The sequence below is a fragment of the Anomaloglossus baeobatrachus genome, chromosome 12 (genome assembly GCF_048569485.1).
Source record: "Anomaloglossus baeobatrachus isolate aAnoBae1 chromosome 12, aAnoBae1.hap1, whole genome shotgun sequence".
Lineage (NCBI taxonomy): Eukaryota > Metazoa > Chordata > Amphibia > Anura > Aromobatidae > Anomaloglossus > Anomaloglossus baeobatrachus.
Window position 1 is genome coordinate 8,342,168 of NC_134364.1, and position 23,809 is coordinate 8,365,976.

A 23,809-nucleotide genomic window follows, 5' to 3' on the forward strand; every position below is an offset into this window, starting at 1 on the left:
GTGTGTGGGGGGGTAATGGGGGGTGCATTGTATTGTGTGTGTGTGTGTGTAGAGGTAATGGGGGGTGCATTGTATTGTGTGTGTGTGTGTGTGTGTAGGGGTAATGGGGGGTGTATTGTGTGTGTGTGTGTGTAGGGGTAATGGGGGTTGTATTGTGTGTGTGTGTGTGTGTGTGGGTAATGGGGGGTGCATTGTATTGTGTGTGTGTGTGTAGGGGTAATGGGGGGTGCATTGTATTGTGTGTGCGTGTAGGGGTAATGGGGGGTGCATTGTATTGTGTGTGTGCGTGTGTGTGTGTAGGGGTAATGGGGGGTGCATTGTATTGTGTGTGTGTGTAGGGGGTGATGGGGGGTGCATTGGAGTGTGTGTGTGTGTGTCAGAGATGTGTGTGTAAGAAGCAGTACTGTGTGTGTATATATGAATTAGAGCAGTCTGTGCGCCCCCCCCAGAACTATATGGGTTCCCCAGAGCGCTATGTCACCCATCGCAGTGATGAGTACACCACCAGAGCTGTTTGCCACTCCAGTAACGTCTATGCCCCCTGCCCCTCCTGTAATGTATATATTGTAGCCCCCAGCCCCTCTTGTGATGTATATACAGCAGTGCTGTCAGTGTGCAGTCATGTGTGTTAGTGACAGCCATCGTGAAACAGCCACATGTCCTGAAGGAGCTGGACGGAAACAAGCAGGAGAGGTGAGTGAGGCTGCTGGCGACTTTCCCATATTAATACCTGTAAGGGCTCATGCGCACGTAACTGCTGAATATTCTGCAGCGATTTGACAGCACATGTGCGCGTCAAATCGCTGCAGAAACACTGCATAATGGATTCAGTTTTTCTGTACAAAAAAAGCCGATTTCCTGCGCTCTGGCTGCTGCCCCCACCATAGACAGAGCGGGAGCTGCATCCATAGCGCACGGAATAATTGACATGCTCATTTTATGAACGCACGGATTTGGGTCAACATTTTAGCACCCAAATCACTGCGTTCATAAAAGCAATGGGTGCACGTATCATGCACAATCTACATAGATTGTATAGGGGACACAGGACGCATGCATTTACACTGCAGTGCTATACGCAGCGTAAATGCATGTAATTACGCAACGTGCGCACGAGCCCTAATGCGTCTGTGTCTGCATGTATGTCAGTGTATATGATTGTCCATATATTTGTCTGTTTATATGTATTTTTCTGAATTTGTCTTCAAATATGTATATACGCATGCCTGTATGTGTATGTGCGTGTCTGTGTGTGGATGGGGCCCACTGAGACTCACCCAGAGGCCACAAAACCCTGGAGCTGGCCCTGGCTGCCTTAACATTGGGATCAATAAAAAATATGTGACAAAAGTGGGCTTTACACGCTACAATATATCTAACGATGTGTCGGCGGGGTCACGTCGTAAGTGACGCACATCCGGCATCGTTAGTGATATTGTAGTGTGTGACAGCTACGTGCGACCCTGATTGTGCGTTAAAACGTTGATTGCATACACGTCGTTCATTTTCTAAAAATTGAACGTCTTTGTTCATCGTTCTTAAGGCAGCACACATCGCTCCATGTGACACCCCGGGAATGATGAACACAGCTTACCTGCGTCCCGCCGGCAATGCGGAAGGAAGGAGGTGGGCGGGATGTTTACGTCCCGCTCATCTCCGCCCCTCCGCTTCTATTGGCCGGCCGCTGTGTGACGTCCCTTTCACTTCAGGAAGTGGATGTTCGCCGCCCACAGCGAGGTCATTTGGAAGGTAAGTACGTGTGACGGGGGTTAATCGTTTGTGCGACACGGGCAACAAATTGCCTGTTCCGCACATACGATGGGGGCGTGTGCGATCGCATACGAGATCGAAATGTGTAAAGCAGCCTTAACTCTACTTTCTGTGTGTAAGTGGACAGCTGTGAGTTATCCTGGACTGTGTCTGTATTGTAGTGCTGTAAATCTGAATGTGGCAGAACAGGACAAGATAAATGTTCATTGGATTTATATCTAAATGCTACGGTTCGTGCTCTACTGTTATGGCTAAAAATGTTAACGTTATGGGGCCCCCACCAGATTTTCTGCCCAGGGGCCCCCACCAACCTTAATCTGGCCCTGGGTACAGTTAAGCCCAGGAGTGGCAGGCCAAGAAAAATATCAGAAAGGCAGAGAAGAAGAATGGTGAGAACAGTCAAGGACAATCCACAGACCACCTCCAAAGACCTGTTAGATATAACAGTTTCGCCATAATACTTATAACACCAAGGAGGCCACTGGTGGGGACCCCCTAGGGCAGAAGCCTACTCCAGATAGCATGCATGATAGGAGGACAAAGGAGATCAGGCAACAATGTGCACGTAAAAAATTCAATTTTATTAGATAAAATCGTGTAATGACAACTGGTACAAAAAGACATATGATAAGACAAGTCAAACCTGAATGTGGAAATATAGAAAAAGTGGTAAAAAATGTGGGCAAACCAATGCCACACAACCTGCCCATATACCATACAGAGGTAAATGTGTGTAAGGGCGTCACATTCCACAGTTATGTGGCGTGGTGGTTCGGTGACAAGGTGATAGCCCCATGGAGAAAAAAAAGCAGCAAACGTACAGCGGCGTGCTATATGTCAGAATCTTAAATATAAGAGACAAATATCAGGATATACTTTCTCCATACAGGCACACCATAACAGTGATGGCACCACGCCACAGGGGCACCCAGGCTAGGACTCCCTGCCCCTACAGCCTGCCCTGCCACACTACTCAGGTATTGTTCACGTCCCCTGTTTTTCTGAATGCTGGGCCACCCATGCCGGGATAAACCCACTGTGCATATTTATGCTGGGATAGCATTTTCCTTCCTTGTCCTAGCCTGGGTGCCCCTGCGGCGTGGTGCCATCACTGTTATGGTGTGCCTGTATGGAGAAAGTATATCCTGATATTTGTCTCTTATATTTAAGATTCTGACATATAGCACGCCGCTGTACGTTTGCTGCTTTTTTTTTCTCCATGGGGCTATCACCTTGTCACCGAACCACCACGCCACATAACTGTGGAATGTGACGCCCTTACACACATTTACCTCTGTATGGTATATGGGCAGGTTGTGTGGCATTGGTTTGCCCACATTTTTTACCACTTTTTCTATATTTCCACATTCAGGTTTGACTTGTCTTATCATATGTCTTTTTGTACCAGTTGTCATTACACGATTTTATCTAATAAAATTGAATTTTTTACGTGCACATTGTTGCCTGATCTCCTTTGTCCTCCTATCATGCACCTCCAAAGACCTGCAGCATCATCTTGCTGCAGATGGTGTCAATGTGCATCGGTCAACAATACAGTGCACGTTGCACAAGGAGAAGCTGTATGGGAGAGTGATGGAAAGAAGCAGTTTCTGCAAGCACGCCACAAACAGAGTCGCCTGAGGTATGCAAAAGCACATTTGGACAAGCCAGTAACATTTTGGAAGAAGGTCCTGTGGACTGATGAAACAAAGATTGAGTTGTTTGGTCATACAAAAAGGCGTTATGCATGGAGGCAAAAAATACGGCATTCCAAGAAAAGCACTTGCTACCCACAGTAACATTTGGTGGAGGTTCCATCATGCTTTGGGGCTGTGTGGCCAATGCCGGCACCGGGAATCTTGTTAAAGTTCAGGGTCGCATGGATTCAACTCAGCATCAGCAGGTTCTTGACAATAATGTGCAAGAATCAGTGACGAAGTTGAAGTTACGCAGGGGATGGATATTTCAGCAAGACAATGATCCAAAACACCGCTCCAAATCTACTCAGGCATTCATGCAGAGGAACAATTACAATGTTCTGGAATGGCCATCCCAGTCCCCAGACCTGAATATCATTGAGCATCTGTGGGATGATGTGAAGCGGCTGTCCATGCTCGAGACCATCAAACTTACCTGAACTGGAATTGTTTTGTAAACAGGAATGGTCAAATCTACCTTCATCCAGGATCCAGGAACTCATTAAAAGCTACAGGAAGCGACTAGAGGCTGTGATTTCTGCAAAAGGAGGATCTACAAAATATTAATGTCACTTTTATGTTGAGGTGCCCATACTTTTGCACCGGTCAAATTTTGTTTAAATGCAGATTGCACATTTTCTGTTAGTGCAATAAACCTCATTTCAATCCAAAAATATTACTCAGTCCATCAGTTATTAGATATATGAGACTGAAATAGCAAAAACCCAAATTGTTATAAAGAAAAAAAGGTTAACATTAATAGGGGTGCCCAAACTTTTTCATGACTGTACATATTTAAAGATAAATTCCCAAAAATACATCTAAATATACATACATATACATAGTCATGTACACTGACATACATAGATACACATCATACATACAGACACAGCTGCACTCACCTCCCCCGCTTGTCTCCAGCTTCTCCTGGGCATGTGGCTGTGCTGCGCTGATTAGTAGTCGTCACTAGCAGACATGGCCGTGCACACTGACACTGCCATATATACAGCACAGGAGAGGCTGGAGACATACACGATACGGGGGGGGGGGGGGGACGACAGCAATGGGGAGCATACAGCTCTAAGGCAGGTATTCAGCTCTGGGGTGGGAGACGTACAGCTCGGCAGGATGTTGGTGCTGTGGCTCCTCTCCGTGGGACACAGGACTGAAGCACACCGGGTGCAAGCTCCGCCCACAGATTAACTGTAATGCCCCTGCCCGCAGAGTTCAGCAGTGACCACTGCGTGCAAGTGTATATTTAAAGGGCCAGCAGCCAGGAGCGTGTGGCTGCCGGCCCGAGCACTGCGGTCTCTGGAAGTTTGCTGGATGCCGCAGGATACATCACCGCTCCTGTCGACAGCGAGTGGGCCCCCCAGTGGTCCAGGGCCCCAGCCTTTTCCCGGGTGCGGACGCTGGCCCTGGCCCAGTTAAAATGCCAAGTGTCTGTCATGAAAAACAATCCTACCAAGAAGAATTTCAGTATTTTTACGCTTATTCACACCCATAGTTTGTACAATTAAATTTAGAAATAAATTAAACTTTTTTAGCGTGGAAGCAAAATAAAAGAATGTCGTTGCATAAATTTGCACACCCCAAATTAATACTTTTTGCCTGTGAATTTCTTGATGCATTCTATTACATCTAGAATCACCGATCTTTGCAACCTCCCCACCTCAGATTTGAGGGGGCGGGGGGGGGGGGTCTCCTGTGTACTGCGCCCTCTTCAGGTCACCACAGGTTCTCTTGGACTCAAGTCTGAGCCATTTCCAAACTTTCAGCATCTGGTGAAGCCGTTCTTTTGCTGATTGGTAGGTTACTCAAGGTCATTGTGCTGAAAAGTACAATTTCTCTTTACTTTGAGGGGGAGGGGTTAGCAAAGCCCAGAAGGATTTGATGCGAAATTGACTGATATTTATTATGTTCATAATTCCCATCACATTTAGGAAAGCACCTGTTTTGTTGAAAATTAGTCCCAAGAATGCCTCCAGCATGCTTCACTATGGGTATGGTGATAAGCACTATTGGCTTCGCACCGAACTGAACTTTTTAGCCTTAATTTTAAAATATACCTGGGTCTCATCAGGCCATAACACTTTTTCCCGCGTGCTTTTGGTAGACTTGATGTAGGTTTGGGCAAAATCTAGCAAGGCTTGGATGTTATTCTTTGTAAGAAAAGGCTTCCGTCTTGCCTCCCTATCCCATCGGCTGGACATCTAAAATACAAGAGATTGTCAGGTGCAGTACTTGGCCAGTGTTCGGGAGAAATTTCTACAGCTCCTTTAATGTTGCTCTTGGCCGCCTCCCAGACCAGTTTTCTTCTTATCCTTTAATCAATTTTTTGAGGGCTATAGATAATGTCACTGTTGTACCTAATTTAAGCCACTTCTTGAGGACGTCTGCAGTGTTCCATGGTAGAGCGAACTCTTTGGAAAGGTAAATAACTTTCCACAATGAGATCCTTTGCTGTATTGTCAGATATTGTCAGTCCCAAAAATGTCATGAAAATCGTCCTAAAACAGCGAAACTTTCTATGGAGTTAAATAAAATCCCTGTAAATGCCGAGCACCGTCTGTGATTGGCTGATTCTGAACACAACCACATCCTTCATTATAAAAGGGTGTTAACACTTATGCAACAATATTGTCACTTTTATTTAGTCCCCTCAAAACAGTTTGTTTCTCAATGGATTTGTACAGATTATGGGCAACATTAAAGGCGGAAACAGTTCTGAAACGATTCTTCTTGGTAGGATACCATGTAAACTTTTTATCCTCTGTAGTAAGTCCTAATATCAGAGTTATATTCCTGTACATAAAAAGCAGTATTATAGTAGTTATATTCTTGTACATAGGGGGCAGTATTATAGTAGTTATATTCTTGTACATAGGAGCAGTATTATAGTAGATATATTCTTGTACATAGGGGGCAGTATTATAGTAGTTATATTCTTGTACATAGGGGGCAGTATTATAGTAGTTATATTCTTGTACATAGGGGGCAGTATTATAGTAGTTATATTCCTGTACATAGGAGCAGTATTATAGTAGTTATATTCCTGTACATAGGGGCAGTATTATAGTAGTTATATTCCTGTACATAGGGGCAGTATTATAGTAGTTATATTCCTGTACATAGGTGGCAGTATTATTGGAGTTATATTCTTGTACATAGAGGGCAGTATTATAGGAGTTATATTCTTATACATAGAGGGCAGTATTATAGTAGTAATATTCTTGTACATAGGGGCAGTATTATTGGAGTTCTATTCTTGTACATAGGAGGGCAGTATTATAGTAGTAATATTCTTGTACATAGGGGCAGTATTATAGTAGTTATATTCTTGTACATAGGGGCAGTATTATAGTAGTTATATTCTTTTACATAGGTGGCAGTATTATTGGAGTTCTATTCTTGTACATAGGGGCAGTATTATAGTAGTTATATTCTTGTACATAGGGGGCAGTATTATAGTAGTTATGTTCTTGTACATAGGGGGCAGTATTATAGTAGTTATGTTCTTGTACATAGGGGGCAGTATTATAGTAGTTATATTCTTGTACATAGGGGGCAGTAGTATAGTAGTTATATTCCTGTATATAGGGGGCAGTAGTATAGTAGTTATATTCCTGTATATAGGGGGCAGTATTATAGTAGTTATATTCTTGTATATAGGGGGCAGTAGTATAGTAGTTATATTCTTGTATATAGGGGGCAGTAGTATAGTAGTTATATTCTTGTACATAGGGGGCAGTAGTATAGTAGTTATATTCTTGTACATAGGGGGCAGTATTATAGTCGTTATATTCCTGTATATAGGGGGCAGTATTATAGTAGTTACAGTTAGGTCCAGAAATCTTTGGCCAGTGACACAATTTTGGCGAGTTGGGCTCTGCATGCCACCACATTGGATTTGAAATGAAACTTCTACAACAGAATTCAAGTGCAGATTGTAACGTTTAATTTGAAGGTTTGAACAAAAATATCTGATAGAAATTGTAGGAATTGTCACATTTCTTTACAAACACTCCACATTTTAGGAGGTCAAAAGTAATTGGACAAATAAACCAAACCCAAACAAAATATTTTTATTTTCAATATTTTGTTGCGAATCCTTTGGAGGCAATCACTGCCTTAAGTCTGGAACCCATGGACATCACCAAACGCTGGGTTTCCTCCTTCTTAATGCTTTGCCAGGCCTTTACAGCCGCAGCCTTCAGGTCTTGCTTGTTTGTGGGTCTTTCCGTCTTAAGTCTGGATTTGAGCAAGTGAAATGCATGCTCAATTGGGTTAAGATCTGGTGATTGACTTGGCCATTGCAGAATGTTCCACTTTTTTGCACTCATGAACTCCTGGGTAGCTTTGGCTGTATGCTTGGGGTCATTGTCCATCTGTACTATGAAGCGCCGTCCGATCAACTTTGCGGCATTTGGCTGAATCTGGGCTGAAAGTATATCCCGGTACACTTCAGAATTCATCCGGCTACTCTTGTCTGCTATTATGTCATCAATAAACACAAGTGACCCAGTGCCATTGAAAGCCATGCATGCCCATGCCATCACGTTGCCTCCACCATGTTTTACAGAGGATGTGGTGTGCCTTGGATCATGTGCCGTTCCCTTTCTTCTCCACACTTTTTTCTTCCCATCATTCTGGTACAGGTTGATCTTGGTCTCATCTGTCCATAGAATACTTTTCCAGAACTGAGCTGGTTTCATGAGGTGTTTTTCAGCAAATGTAACTCTGGCCTGTCTATTTTTGGAATTGATGAATGGTTTGCATCTAGATGTGAACCCTTTGTATTTACTTTCATGGAGTCTTCTCTTTACTGGTGACTTAGAGACAGATACACCTACTTCACTGAGAGTGTTCTGGACTTCAGTTGATGTTGTGAATGGGTTCTTCTTCACCAAAGAAAGTATGCGGCGATCATCCACCACTGTTGTCATCCGTGGACGCCCAGGCCTTTTTGAGTTCCCAAGCTCACCAGTCAATTCCTTTTTTCTCAGAATGTACCCGACTGTTGATTTTGCTACTCCAAGCATGTCTGCTATCTCTCTGATGGATTTTTTCTTTTTTTTCAGCCTCAGGATGTTCTGCTTCACCTCAATTGAGAGTTCCTTAGACCGCATGTTGTCTGGTCACAGCAACAGCTTCCAAATGCAAAACCACACACCTGTAATCAACCCCAGACCTTTTAACTACTTCATTGATTACAGGTTAACGAGGGAGACGCCTTCAGAGTTAATTGCAGCCCTTAGAGTCCCTTGTCCAATTACTTTTGGTCCCTTGAAAAAGAGGAGGCTATGCATTACAGAGCTATGATTCCTAAACCCTTTCTCCGATTTGGATGTGAAAACTCTCATATTGCAGCTGGGAGTGTGCACTTTCAGCCCATATTATATAGAGAATTGTATTTCTGAACATGTTTTTGTAAACAGCTAAAATAACAAAACTTGTGTCACTGTCCAAATATTTCTGGACCTAACTGTATATTCTTGTACATAGGGGGCAGTATTATAGTAGTTATATTCTTGTACATAGGGGCAGTATTATAGTAGTTATATCCTTGTATATAGGGGCTGTATTATAGTAGTTATATTCCTGTACATAGGGGGCAATATTATAGTAGATATATTCTTGTACATAGGAGGCAGTATTATAGTAGTTATATTCTTGTACATAGGGGCAGTATTATAGTAGTTATATTCCTGTATATAGGGGGCAGTATTATAGTAGATATATTCTTGTATATAGGTGGCAGTAGTATAGTAGTTATATTCTTGTATATAGGTGGCAGTAGTATAGTAGTTATATTCTTGTATATAGGGGCTGTATTATAGTAGTTATATTCTTGTATATAGGGGCTGTATTATAGTAGTTATATCCTTGTACATAGAGGCAGTATTATAGTAGTTATATTCTTGTACATAGGGGCAGTATTATAGTAGATATATTCTTGTACATAGGAGGCAGTATTATAGTAGTTATATTCTTGTACATAGGGGCAGTATTATAGTAGATATATTCTTGTATATAGGTGGCAGTAGTATAGTAGTTATATTCTTGTATGTATATATATATATTTTTATATTTGAAGATACATGATGGTATTTTATATAAAAAATTGTACCTGGCGCATAAAGGAAATAAGTATACACACCCTCAGAAGTTCAGAATTCTTATTTTTAATGGACAGTTATGCAGAATTCTTGAAGTTTTGATTCTAGGAGTGAATATTGTGATCTGTCGCTTGTTTATCTGCGGGGGATAAAGCGGTCACGTCAGAACTGCGCAGCAGCGACATTTTCCTCGCTAGGATTCTGATCTGCCATTGTGACTAAATGGATCACTTAGCCCTGTGATAAGTTATTTGCTCCTCTGTGAGGAAGACCCCGCCAATCGGACCCCGGTGCTTCATTGCTCCGCTCCCGCGTCAGCAGCGTATATGGGGATATTGTGGAGAAATCTTCTGACGCTTCGCTCCTTCCCCATTTTATTAAACCCATAGTCATATAAAATCTTCATAAGTGAATTATAAGTAGGATAAAAAAAATAAGTGCACCCTTACAGGCCATCTTTGGTATTTTATACACACGATTCCTCCCATCTGATGGCAGTGCCGTGTAATCGCGCTATAAACAATACATTCCCAATTTGTAAAATCCTGTTTCACTTCCATCCTGACAGAATACGGCCGTCTTGTTATACATTCAGGAGGAGCGCATCATACACACAAAAGCTGAGGTTCTGTTACAGTGTAAAAACTAAACGGCTTTGACTCCAGACTAATAAGCTGTCCGTGCAAATGGAATATTAGGGAGGTTTCTGCAGTTCAGTGTTTGGGCTGGATACGCTGTGACAAACCCTCAGCTGTGAGCAGGATTCATTCTGTATGGAAACAATCCGGCCATTCCCCGACTTTACAGGGCTGCAAAATGTTATCAGGCGTTTGGCAAATAACAATTGTGCTTCATTTATACAGAAGTAGAAAAGTTAATTACAATTTTCTTTGCATAAATTCATGTGAACAGTTAGTTGCGCCCCCATCAGGTCGTCTGAAGAACAAACCCACAACTACAGTAGTATTTAACATTAGAGGAGGTTATGGGGGACATATCCTCCCTGCAGTAAGTGATAGGCAGATGGCAAATATAGGGGGGTCTTGTAAGTAACTATCAGCAGTTTTGTGCATTACGTACCGTGCCCGCCACCCTCCGACCCCCCCATCCTTAGTAGTGCAGTTATCAGTGCTTGTAGAAAGCTGGATATTATAACGTTCCCTTGTCAATCAGGAAAGACTGACTTGTTCACATCATTATAATATACAGATCCTGTAATAAGGTCTTCCCTATGTATCCGCCAATTCAGCTTCAACCATAAAGTTGTCAAACTGAGCAAACTCAAAGGCACCCGTCCCTATGGCGGCCCAGCCGTGCACCGGTCCCAGCGTGAGGACATCTGCCCACAGGGGGTTACCGTTCAACAGACCAGATGCAGAAAATCCCTGAAAATCAGAGAGAAAAAAAAAAGTAGAGTTGTTATTATTAGACAGTACAGCAATAAAGTAACATACAAGCTGTAAAATCATCAGGAGAGCGGTGATGTCACTTCCTGTATAATAGAACTGATATTTGGAGAGCGGTGATGTCACTTCCTGTATTATATAGCTGATATCTGGAGAGCGGGGATGTCACTTCCTGTATAATAGAACTGATATTTGGAGAGTGGTGATGTCACTTCCTGTATTATATAGCTGATATCTGGAGAGCGGGGATGTCACTTCCTGTATTATATAGCTGATATCTGGAGAGCGGTGATGTCACTTCCTGTATTATATAGCTGATATCTGGAGAGCGGGGATGTCACTTCCTGTATAATAGAACTGATATTTGGAGAGTGGTGATGTCACTTCCTGTATTATATAGCTGATATCTGGAGAGCGGGGATGTCACTTTCTGTATAATAGAACTGATATCTGGAGAGCGGTGATGTCACTTTCTGTATAATATAACTAATATCTGCAGAGCGGTGACGTCACTTCCTGTAGAATATAACTGATATCGGGAGAGCGGTGACGTCACTGTTGTATAATGTACAGTGCCTTGCGAAAGTATTTAGCCCCCTTGATTTTTTTTCAACCATCTCCCACATTTCAGGCTTCAAACATAAAATTTTTTTTAAATTTTATGATGAAGAATCAACAAGTGACACAATTGTGAAGTTGAACAATATTTATTGCTTATTTTAAATTTTTAAAAAAAATAATAAATTGAAAATTGGGGCATGCAATATTATTCATCCCCTTTACTTTCAGTGCAGAAGTTGATTGAGGATCTGTGAATGATGCAATGTTGTCCTAAATGACTGATGATGATAAATATAAGCCCCTGTGTGTAATCAAGTCTCCGTATAATGCCCCTGCTCTGTGATAGTCTCATGTTCTGTATAAAGCGCAGAGAGCATCATGAAGACCAAGGAACACAACAGGCAGGTCCGTGATACTGTTGTGGAGACGTTTAAAGCCGGATTTGGTTATAAAAAGATTTCCACAACTTTAATATCCCAAGAAGCCCTGTGCAAGCGATCATATTGAAATGGAAGGATCATACCACTGCAAATCTACCAAGACCCGGCCGTCCATCCAAACGGTCATCTCACACAAGGAGAAGACTGATCAGAGATGCAGCCAAGAGGCCCATGATCCCTCTGGATGATCTGCAGAGATCTACAGCTGAGGTGGGAGAGTCTGTCCATAGGACAACAATCAGTCTACACTGCACAAATCTGGCCTTTATGGAAGAGTGGCAAGAAGAAAGCCATTTCTCAAAGATATCCATAAAAAGTGTAGTTTAAAGTTTGCCACAAGCCACCGGAGACACCAAACATGTGGAAGAAGGTGCTCTGCTCAGATGACACCAAAATCACACTATTGGGGCACAATGCCAAACGATAAAAGTAACACAGCTCATCACCCTGAACACACCATCCCCACTGTCAAACATGGTGGAGGCAGCATCATGGTTTGGGCCTGCTTTTCTTCAGCAGGGACAGGGAAGATGGTTAAAATTGATGGGAAGATGGATGGAGCCAAATACAGGACCATTCTAGAAGTAAAACTGTTGTAGTCTGCAAAAGACCTGAGACTGGGACGGAGATTTGTCTTCCAACAAGACAATGATCCCAAACATAAAGCAAAATCTACAATGGAATGGATCACAAATAACCGTATCCAGGTGTTAGAATGGCCAAGTCACAGTCCAGACCTGAACCCAATTGAAAATCTGTGGAAAGAGCAGAAAACTGCTGTTCACAAACGCCTCCATCCAACCTCACTCAGCTCCAGCTGTTTACAAAGAATGGGCGAGAATTTCACCTCTCCATGTGCAAAACTGATACACATACCCCAAGAGACTGCAGCTGTAATCACAGCAAAAGGGGGCGCTACAAAGTATTCACTTACAGGGGATGAATAATATTGCACGCCACAATTTTCAGTTATTTATTTTTTACAAAAGTTTAAAATAAGCAATAAAGAGAATTTTGTTACTTACCGTAAATTCTTTTTCTTATAGTTCCGTCATGGGAGACCCAGACCATGGGTGTATAGCTACTGCCCCCGGAGGACACACAAAGTTACTACACTCAAAACGTGTAGCTCCTCCCTCCTAGCATATACACCCCCTGCTAGCCAGTCCTAGCCAGTTTAGTGCAAAAGCTGAAGGAGGACATCCACCCACAAGAAGAGACAGAGTAAAATCCGGAAGAACCGGAACCTCTGTCTACAACAATAACAGCCGGTGAAGACACACGGAACAAGAAACCTGCCAACAGGCAATAGGGAGGGTGCTGGGTCTCCCATGACGGAACTATAAGAAAAAGAATTTACGGTAAGTAACAAAATTCTCTTTTTCTTTATCGTTCCTATGGGAGACCCAGACCATGGGACGTTCAAAAGCAGTCCATGGGTGGGAATAAACAGACAACTGAGAAGCAGGCAAACCTAACTTCACAAATGGGCGACAGACGCCTGAAAGATGCGTCTGCCCAAGCCCGCGTCTGCCAAAGCATGAGCATGCCTTGGATAGAGCTTCGAAAAAGTATGCAGACTAATTCGAGCTGCAGTCTGACAGACCTACTGAGCCGTAGCCTGGTGCCTGAAAGCCCAAAAGGCACCGACAGGTCTGATCAAATGTGCTCTGATCCCCGGCGGGGAAGGCACTTGAGTACACTTGTAGGCCTCGGAAATGGCCGACCTAAGCCAACGAACCAGGGTCGGCTTAGATGCCGAGAGACCGCTACACTGACTAGCAGTCAGTACCAGAGAGAGGTGCACCGCCTAATAACGGCGGTGCGAGACACATAGATCCGGAGCGCCCGCACCAGATCCAGGATATGCAACGCTTCCTCAAAGCGATGAACAGGAGCCGGACAAAAGGAAGGCAGGAAAATTGCCCCGGATAAGGTGGAAGCAGTAACCACCTTAGGGAAAAAAGTCCGGAGTCGGACGGAGACCACCTTGTCTTGATGCAAAAGACCAAAAAAGGGGGTGACTCCGAGAGAGTGCAGCCAGAACTCTCTGGCGGGAAATTATAGCCACTAGAAAGACTACTTTCTGTGAAAGATGAAACAAAGAAACCTCCCTAAGAGGCGCAAAGGGGGGTTTCCGGGAACCGGGAGGACCGGATTAAGGTCCCAGGGCTCCATAGGCCGCCGGAAAGGCGGAATGATGTGAGATGCGCCCTTAAAGGAGCGCACCGGAGCCAGCCGGACGATACGCCGCTGGCACATACTGACAGAGGCGAGACCTGTCCCTTAATGAGGGATAGTCCTAGCTGTAGACCGGACTGTGGAAGGGACAGGAGGGTCAGCAAGGCTAAAAAGGTCAAAGGACACTTTGGAGCTCGATTCATAGCGGAGATGACTTCAGGAAGGATACCAGAAGTCGCCAAGATCCAGGACTCAATAGCTACGCCGTCAATCTGAGAATCCAGAATTCTGACGGAAAAAACGGACCTTTTGAGAAAAGGTCTGGACGGTCCGGAAGATGCCATGGCAACCCAACGGACAGAAGGAGCAGGTCAGGGTACCAAGCCTGCCTGGGTCAGTCTGGAGTTTGAGAATGACCCGACGGCCCCCTTTACTGATCTTGCGCAGGACTCTGGGCAAGAGGTAGAGACGAAGCTGGGATCAAACATGAACCAGTGTGTCTACCGCAAAACCTGAGGATTGTGGACCACGGTTGGACAGCTGAAATAGTCTGTCTCGCAGTTTTCACATCTAGGATGTGGGCTGCGGATACGGTGGACTAGGAGTCCCTTGTCCACTGAAGAATGTTGAGGCGCCAAGATTGCCAGGCGGCTGAGTGTCCCGCCCTGGAAGTTGATGTAGGAAAACGCTGTCACGTTGTCCGACTGGACTCGAATGTGCCTAGCCGCCAACAGATGGTGAAGGCTTAGAGAGCTAGAAATACAGCTCTGATTTCCAGCACATTGATCCAGAGGGCTGATTCGGACAGAGTCCAAGCGCCCTGCGCTCCACGGTGGAGATATACTGCTCCCAAGGCGGAAAGACCAGCATCCTGGTGAGGATCACCCGGGACGGGGCCAGGAAGGAGCGTCCCTGAGACAGAGTGGCCGAAACCACCACTGAAACGAGCCCCTGGTCAGTGGCAAAGCCACCACCCCGTGGAAGGAGGGAGTTCGCGTGTACAGCGGAAAACATCCAGTCTCAGAGGACGCAGGAGAAACTGGGCAAGGAATCGCTTCCATTGACGCCACCGTCTGACCAGCACCTGTATTTGGTGTCTGATAGAACGACGTCGACCGCCAGCGGAGGGACTACTGATCGACTAAGAGCAGCTTCACAAGTGCCGACAGAGTCTCGAATTGCGTCCCTGAGAACCTCTGGTTCGAAGTCAGAGTGGACTTGGACAGAATGACAAGCCACCCGAATAGGTTAGAGTGGCGAGAGTAAGCGAAGTACTCTGCTAAGAGTCTGCACTGGATGAAGCCCCGAGAAGAAGGCCGTCCAGGGCAAACGATCACTGCCAATCCCTAGGGGTAGAGGACCCTAATCACAGCAGCCCCAATGAGAATACTCGAGGGGCCGTGGCTAACTCCAAGGGAAGAGCCACGAATTGGACCACTCCGATGGCAAAACGTAGTCAACGCTGGTGTGAAACTGCGATTGACCCCTGCAGAAAGGCATCTCTGATGCCGATGGCTGCTAGGGAATCTCCTTGGGTTCTTGATTGATCCGGTGAAAAAACACACGGAACAAGACCGAGACTCCATGTGAAAACGCCACACCTGACCATGCTTGAAAAGCTAAAGATCCAGGTCGGAGCAAAAATCTCAGAACCGTTCCCAGTCGGGAACCGGTACAATTACTCCATTGGCCTGCAAGAAATGCCACGGCCTGTGAGAAGATGGCGGCCTTGGAGCCGGGAGGAGTTGACAGAAAAAATCTGTTTGGCGGGTGGACAGAATTCCATCCTGTAGCCATGGGAGATATAATCCCGCCCCCACTGAACGGAGACGTGTTAGAACCATACGTCGCCAAGTGGAGAGAGCCTGCCACCGACCAAGGAGGAGGTTGGCGTGGCTAGATAGCTCGGAGGAAGCTGACTCAGTGGCAGCATCTCCTGCGGTCTTCTGAAGACGCAGCTTCAAGCCATTTGGTTCTATGAACCTAGGCCGAGCTAGAGGACGATCAGATGGAGGAACGGAAACCACCGAAACCTCAACTGATTCCTGCCCTGGACAGGTTCCCTGGTTTAGGTTTGTGGCAAGGAAGAACTCTCCCCGCCAAGAGCTTCCTAAATTTCATCCAGTTGGTTCCGAAGAGACTGGTCCCACCAAAGGGGAGCCCAGCAAGGAACCTCTATAGAGGCATCTGCCTTCCATTTCCGAAGCCACAGGAGCCTACGGATAGCGAGGAAAGTAGCCAAGACCACCGCCGTGCGGTGTCCAGCATGGCAGACCTGGCAGAGGATGAAAAGACTGAAGTCTGGAAGTTCAGGCAACCGTTTTGGGCATAGAGTCCCTGTGAGGGAATGCATCTCCTCTGAGGAGCCATCAGCCACTGACATAACGGTCCGGGCTGAGCCACCTGAGGTGAATGAGCCCACTTCTTGACCACCATTGGTGGACAGGGGAAACAGTCCTCAGAATCACGCTTCATGGGAAGCGACTGTCAGAGCGGACCCTGGACTGGTCACAGGGGCCTGAAAACTGGAGTGGTTAAGGAACACACGTTGTGTTCACCTAGATAAGGTAACTCCGGCGGATTGAGGTCCAGTACAAAATTAATGTACCGTGGGATCCTTATAGAGGTGCCGTCAGCCACTGATACAACTATCCGGGCTGAAAGTCTAGACACCGGAGTGGCCACCCTTGGCGAATGAGTACACTCCTTGACCACCTCTGATGGGAGGGGGAGACAGGCAGCAGAACCCCGCTGTGGGGTCTGCAGGACAGGCTGTGGGCTTGGACGCAGCGGGCTGAAAACTGGAGTGGTTAAGGAACACACTCCTCGTCCTGTTAAAGGTATACTGATGCCTTTCTGCCAGCGGGGAATACTCCCCTGATACAGGCGGATGGAGGTCCAGTACAAGTATAATGGACGCAATCCAATCATTCGCATCTGCGTCACCTACGGACGGATCAAAGTACATAAAGTAGCGTCTGAGCCCCTGGTAGAGACATCCTCCTCGTCCAGTGAGTCAGCTCGTAATCGGAGCTGCGGGACGGGGAGGACAGGGGACCCTGCGTCTCCCTGTCAGGAGGACGGGGTCTGTGAGCTTTGCTGAGCGAGCAGAAAACGCCCTGAGAAGGGGGCTGCATGCTCAGCAGATGCCGGGACAGCCGACCCCTGGAAAAAGGATTCCCCCAGGGGTCAGCCACCGAAACCGGAGCAGCTGGAGGGACCCTTAATGAGCCTCCAAGCTGAGGGGCCACAGTGGTTATGAGCTGGGTACAGCCGTACGAGACTACCAGCAGTGGATAATAAAAACAGCCTGCAGCCTCGCTCTGTGAGACATGCTGCAGAGGTGGGGGGCTCTGTCTAGAATGTCTAGAATACCCAAGACAGGGGTTCAGCCTGGGGAGACTCCAGGCTGAGGCACCACCACATAAGAACTATTACAGTGTGGGTCTGTGCCGGTTCAGGCAATATGAGCTTACATGCAGAACATGTAGTGTACAGCCCTGGAGCTTTGCTCCTAGTGTGAGACATGCTGCTGAGGAGGAGGTTCTATAATAAAGAATTAACTCCTTCAGAATGCCCTGATAGTGTATAAAAGTGCACAACCAGAGGTTGTGACTTATCAGGCCGCTATTATGAGTGCCCCCCGGGTTCCAAGCCTGGACCCCCAGCCAGATATTCACTCCCTCTGCACTGCAGAGCAGCCAGCGCCGACCAGTGTACTAAGAACGCTGAGAAAATGGCGCCAGAGTGAGGGGGGGGCGGGGGTTAACCCAGGAGCGGGAATCGGAGGGCTAAGGAGATGTACAGGGGAGGGAATCATCTCCTCAAAAAGGAGTGTCCTCCCCTGTGCAGAGCGGCCGGCGGGCGGCGCTGCAGTGTCCCCCTGCATGACTGACATGCAGGGGAACGAAACGAAACTAGGCCGCGGCTGAAGCCGGGGCCTAGAGTTATGCATGCGGCCGACAATCAGGCATCATCGGCGCGGTACTCAGTAAAAACCGTGGAACTGGCCGGAAACACAGTAAAAAGCAGCATTATCAAAGTATATCACTGTCCCCCCAATAAAAGTGCCCCACATTGCAGAAGGACCCTCTGAATAACGTCTCTATACTTAGCTTTGAGACGCAGGGCCCAGTCCCTGGGTGGGGTGGGGGTTCAGTGCTCCGTCCAGCAGGGTCCTGCCAAAGGGCTGCGGATGGAGACCGGTCTCCTGCAAGGCAGTGAGAACCGTGTTGGCTCTAACTTCAAGCCAGAGCCCCTAAGGGATGGTGAAGGAGCGCGGCATGAAGGGCTCCTGCCCTGAAGTCAACCTTAACAGCACCGCCGCCAGGGGGGTGAGAAGGGACATGCCGGGGGTCCAGTGGACCCGCTTTTCTTCCAAATCTTTAGAAAAAATGAAAATCAAAAAAGGATGCATGTGTGTGTGTGATCCTCCTGACACAAAGCATGAAACTGGCTAGGACTGGCTAGCAGGGGGTGTATATGCTAGGAGGGAGGAGCTACACGTTTTGAGTGTAGTAACTTTGTGTGTCCTCCGGGGGCAGTAGCTATACACCCATGGTCTGGGTCTCCCATAGGAACGATAAAGAAAAATTTCGTTCAACTTCACAATTGTGTCACTTGTTGTAGATTCTTCACCAGAACATTAACATTTTATCTTTATGTTTGAAGCCTGAAATGTGGGAAAAGGTTGAATAATTCTAGGGGGGGCGAATACTTTTGGAAGATACTAACTGATATCTGTAGAGCGGTGATGTCACTTCCTGTATAATATGACTAATATCTGGAGAGCGGTGATATCACTTCCTGTATAGTATAACTGATCAGGAGAGCGGTGATGTCACTTCCTGTATAATATAACTGATATCTGCAGAGTGGTGATGTCACTTCCTCTATAATATGATTGATATCTGCAGAGCGGTGATGTCACTTCCTGTATAATAGAACTGATCAGGAGAGTGATGATGTCACTTCCTGTATAATATAATTGATATCGGGAGAGCGGTGATGTCACTTCCTGTATTATATAGCTGATATCTGGAGAGCGGTGATGTCACTTCCTGTATAATAGAACTGATCAGGAGAGTGATGATGTCACTTCCTGTATAATATAATGGATATCGGGAGAGCGGTGATGTCACTTCCTCTATAATATGACTGATATCTGCAGAGTGGTGATGTCACTTCCTCTATAATATGACTGATATCTGCAGAGCGGTGATGTCACTTCCTGTATAATATACCTGATATCTGCAGAGCGGTGATGTCACTTCCTGTATAATATGACTGATATCTGCAGAGCGGTGATGTCACTTCCTGTATAATATGACTGATATCTGCAGAGTGGTGATGTCACTTCCTGTATAATGACTGATATCTGGGTAGCAGTGATGTCACTTCCTGTATAATAACTAATGTCTGGAGAGCGGTGATGTCACTTCCTGTATAATATAACTGATATCTGCAGAGCGATGATGTCACTTCCTGTACAATATGACTGATATCTGGGTAGCGGTGATGTCACTTCCTGTATGGGCGCTCAGCTCTTACCTTTACATGCAGGGTCAGCGTGTGCCAGGCTCTCGCCCGCACTCCTGACAGCCCCTTATGCAGCACAATCTTCCCTTCTGATAAAGGAAATCACAAGTATTAGAAGAGTTGTTCATTATGTAATAAGTCTTGCAGTCTCTGGGGGGTGAGGACTTACGCAGATCTCCTGTGACTTTGTAAGTGCCGTCCGCAGACACCCAGAAATAGATCCCTTTGGCCAGGTATGCGGGCGAGCCCCCCTGGTCCACCCTGGCGGCAATGAAGACGCTGCCTGTGCCCGGGGTCTCGATGTAGACGTCACAGGTTATGGTAAGATTAGACCTGTGCAGAGAATGGAGTTCAGCACCATCAATCTCATGCAGGTTACAATGTTTACATGGCTGCTTGCTTTCAGTGAATAGACCCTACAGATCCACCCCGAGCTCAGTGCAGCTCGTACAGGGGCGGAGCTGTCACAATTGTATCTGGTCTGGACGAGCCTCTGAGCCAATCACATCAGCAGCACGCTGCCCCCGCTGGAGACTTCGCTACAGTGTATCGGTGCAAGGAAAGCAGACGTAGTGACCTCACCAGGAGTAGTCTCCGATTACGCTGATGGCCTGATAGGGGTCAGATGACCAAGTGATCGGCCGCTGAGTCAGGACCTGGCGGAAAGTGAAGACGTGATCTCCGGGGTCCGAAGTGTTTGTGAAATACTCAAATACACCGGACTGATCGGCGAAGTATGGAGCTTCACTGAACGGAGGATTACCTGGACGTGGGGGTACACAACGGGAAAGAGACGTTAGATATCCCCTCCGGATCGTAGAATCCACAGTGATCTAAGGAGAGCGCTGATAATAAATGCCCTCCCGCGTAATGTATATAACAGGCGATACGTGACCGCGAGATGCCACGTTTTACAGCTGCTCCACGAGGACACCAACTCCTCCAGAACCGCCAGGATTGGAAAGACTCACGGACATTGAAGTCGTCCTTGTATTTCCTAGGGAAAGGCTGAGACTCCGGGGGGCCGGGATAAGACCCCTTCTGCCCCGTGGTCAGCGTCGTCAACGTGTAAACCTCGTCCACCTCAAGCTCGAGAGTAAAGGACCCTCCTGTAACCTGAAGAAGACGAAGTCAGCCATTACTGATAACCATGTGACCAGTGCCCACTCTTCTGCACAGCACCCCTCCCCCGCTCCATGTATTACCGGTATGGCGGACTTCTTGGTGAACAGGGCGGGTTTGCCGGAGCACAGCTTCGAATACCAGACCTGCAGCGACGTCAGACCGTTCTACAGAACCAATAATGACGTCATCAGGGTCCACCATTATACACTACATCAATGCTCTGATACTCACAAAGGAGCCGTCCAGCTGGAAGGTGGCGTTCTGCGCAGAGACGTTGAATTTGGGCAGAAAAGGCCGGATACAGACGGAGTGGTCATGAGTCTGCGGGCATAACAGAGGAGAGGATTACACTCATTCTGGTAACTCAGACTTAGGCTATGTGCGCACGTTGCGTAAATTCATGCAGTTACGCTGCGCTTTGCAGCGCAGCGTAACTGCATGCGTCCTGCGTCCCCTGCACAGTCTATGGAGATTGTGCAGGGGCCGTGCGCACGTGGCGTCTCAGAGCGCAGCGCTTCGGCTACTGCCGAAGCGCTGCGCAAAAAGAAGTGACATGTCACTTCTTTCCTGCGCTTTGCCGGCAGCTCCTGCTCTGTCTATGGCAGGAGCTGCAGGCAGAGCGCATGGAATCGGCGCTCACTACGGACATTTCTGCAGCGATCTAAAGCGCACATGTGCTCTTCAGATCGCTGCAGAAATTTCTGCAGGCTAGTACGCAACGTGCGCACATAGCCTTAAAAGGATCTGCTGCAGCTCCTCATACAAGCAGAGGGGAGAGGAGGGGGATGCAGCTGCAGCTCCTCATACAAGCAGACAGGAGAGGAGGGGGATGCAGCTGCAGCTCCTCATACAAGCAGACAGGAGAGGAGGGGGATGCAGCTGCAGCTCCTCATACAAGCAGACAGGAGAGGAGGGGGATGGAGCTACAGCTCCTCATACAAGCAGAGAGGAGAGGAGGGGGATGCAGCTCCTCATACAAGCAGAGGGGAGAGGAGGGGGATGGAGCTACAGCTCTTCATACACGCAGAGGGGAGAGGAAGGGGATGCAGCTACAGCTCCTCATACAAGCAGAGGGGAGAGGAGGGGGGATGCAGCTGCAGCTCCTCATACAAGCAGAGGGGAGAGGAGGGGGATGGAGCTACAGCTCTTCATACACGCAGAGGGGAGAGGAGGGGGATGCAGCTGCAGCTCCTCATACAAGCAGACAGGAGAGGAGGGGGATGCAGCTGCAGCTCCTCATACAAGCAGACGGGAGAGGAGGGGGATGCAGCTGCAGCTCCTCATACAAGCAGAGGGGAGAGGAGGGGGATGCAGCTCCTCATACAAGCAGACGGGAGAGGAGGGGGATGCAGTTGCAGCTCCTCATACAAGCAGACGGGAGAGGAGGGGGATGCAGCTGCAGCTCCTCATACAAGCAGAGGGGAGAGGAGGGGGATGCAGCTCCTCATACAAGCAGACGGGAGAGGAGGGGGATGCAGCTGCAGCTCCTCATACAAGCAGAGGGGAGAGGAGGGGGATGCAGCTGCAGCTCCTCATACAAGCAGACGGGAGAGGAGGGGGATGCAGCTGCAGCTCCTCATACAAGCAGAGGGGAGAGGAGGGGGATGCAGCTCCTCATACAAGCAGAGGGGAGAGGATGGGGATGCAGCTGCAGCTCCTCATACAAGCAGAGGGGAGAGGAGGGGGATGCAGCTGCAGCTCCTCATACAAGCAAAGGTGAGAGGAGGGGGATGCAGCTCCAGGTCCTCATACAAGGGGAGAGGAGGGGGATGGAGCTACAGCTCTTCATACACGCAGAGGGGAGAGGAGGGGGATGCAGCTCCAGCTCCTCATACAAGCAGAGGGGAGAGGAGGGGGGATGCAGCTGCAGCTCCTCGTACAAGCAGAGGGGAGAGGAGGGGGGATGCAGCTGCAGCTCCTCATACACGCAGAGGGGAGAGGAGGGGGATGCAGCCGCACCTCCTCATACACGCAGAGGGGAGAGGAGGGGGATGAAGCTGCACCTTGTCATACAAGCAGAGGGGAGAGGAGGGGGATGCAGCTGCAGCTCCTCATACACAGAGAGGAGAGGAGGGGTGTCCATTTTTCTCAACAGCACTAAGTGCTCTAACCACTGAACATCTCCTTACCATGGTCTCGATAACAATGGTGATGTTCCCTTTCCGGTCAGTCAGGGCCACGTAACTCCCACCCTTCTCCAAGTGACCGACCGTCCGCAGGTAATACCACCCCGGCTGGGTGAACTGAGTGGTGTGAGCTAGGAAAGAGCAGACCCGTGACTGTGGCTTCCAGCTGATACCGTGCAGCAAATGCTAACCTTGTGCAATGATTGCTTACACTGATACGCTGTAACAAACACTCAGCTGGGTGAACATTTGCACATCTAAATTAAAACCATTGCTAATTTTTTTAATAAACGAGTGCTAGATAAAATTCCTTTGCTCCCTGTTATCAGGGATTTCAGGCTCGAGCCCCGGAAGTGTTACCCGTAATCCAGATGGGAGAGGACACCACGTAGTTTCCGCTCCAAGGCTCCTTAGCCGTCATCAGTCCTTCCAGACCAAACGGCAGCTGCTCATAGTAACTGGCCACGAGGTTCCACGAGATCGTCCTGGAAGAAGGGACCACAGGAGGGAGAAATGTGTTACTGACAGGACACCAATACAGGGGGGCAGGACACCAATACAGGGGGGCAGGACACCAATACAGGGGGGCAGGACACCAATACAGGGGGGCAGGACACCAACACAGGGGGGCAGGACACCAACACAGGGGGGCAGGACACCAACACAGGGGGGCAGGACACCAACACAGGGGGGCAGGACACCAACACAGGGGGGCAGGACACCAACACAGGGGGGCAGGACACCAACACAGGGGGGCAGGACACCAACACAGGGGGGCAGGACACCAACACAGGGGGGCAGGACACCAACACAGGGGGCAGGACACCAACACAGGGGGGGCAGGAC

At 47.6% G+C, this 23,809-nt stretch overlaps 2 protein-coding genes across 5 annotated transcripts in view; one reads left to right on the forward strand and one right to left on the reverse strand.

Moving 5' to 3' along the window:
• Positions 1-23,809, forward strand: part of GPR65 (G protein-coupled receptor 65) — a 257,710-nt gene that overhangs the window by 129,590 nt on the left and 104,311 nt on the right. The window lies entirely within an intron of this gene.
• Positions 9,637-23,809, reverse strand: part of GALC (galactosylceramidase) — a 47,712-nt gene continuing 33,539 nt past the window's right edge. For 3 of the 4 annotated variants that reach the window (XM_075330740.1, XM_075330741.1, XM_075330744.1), the window contains exons 9-17: positions 23,324-23,448; positions 22,967-23,094; positions 21,069-21,158; positions 20,918-21,001; positions 20,684-20,828; positions 20,295-20,475; positions 19,882-20,045; positions 19,725-19,801; positions 9,637-10,971 (exon numbers count right to left, since the gene is read on the reverse strand). In XM_075330740.1, the coding sequence (XP_075186855.1) occupies positions 10,816-10,971; positions 19,725-19,801; positions 19,882-20,045; positions 20,295-20,475; positions 20,684-20,828; positions 20,918-21,001; positions 21,069-21,158; positions 22,967-23,094; positions 23,324-23,448 (1,150 nt within the window). In that variant the 3' untranslated portion in view covers positions 9,637-10,815. The remainder of the gene's footprint in view (positions 10,972-19,724; positions 19,802-19,881; positions 20,046-20,294; positions 20,476-20,683; positions 20,829-20,917; positions 21,002-21,068; positions 21,159-22,966; positions 23,095-23,323; positions 23,449-23,809) is intronic. The other variant, XM_075330742.1, reaches the window with a different exon arrangement.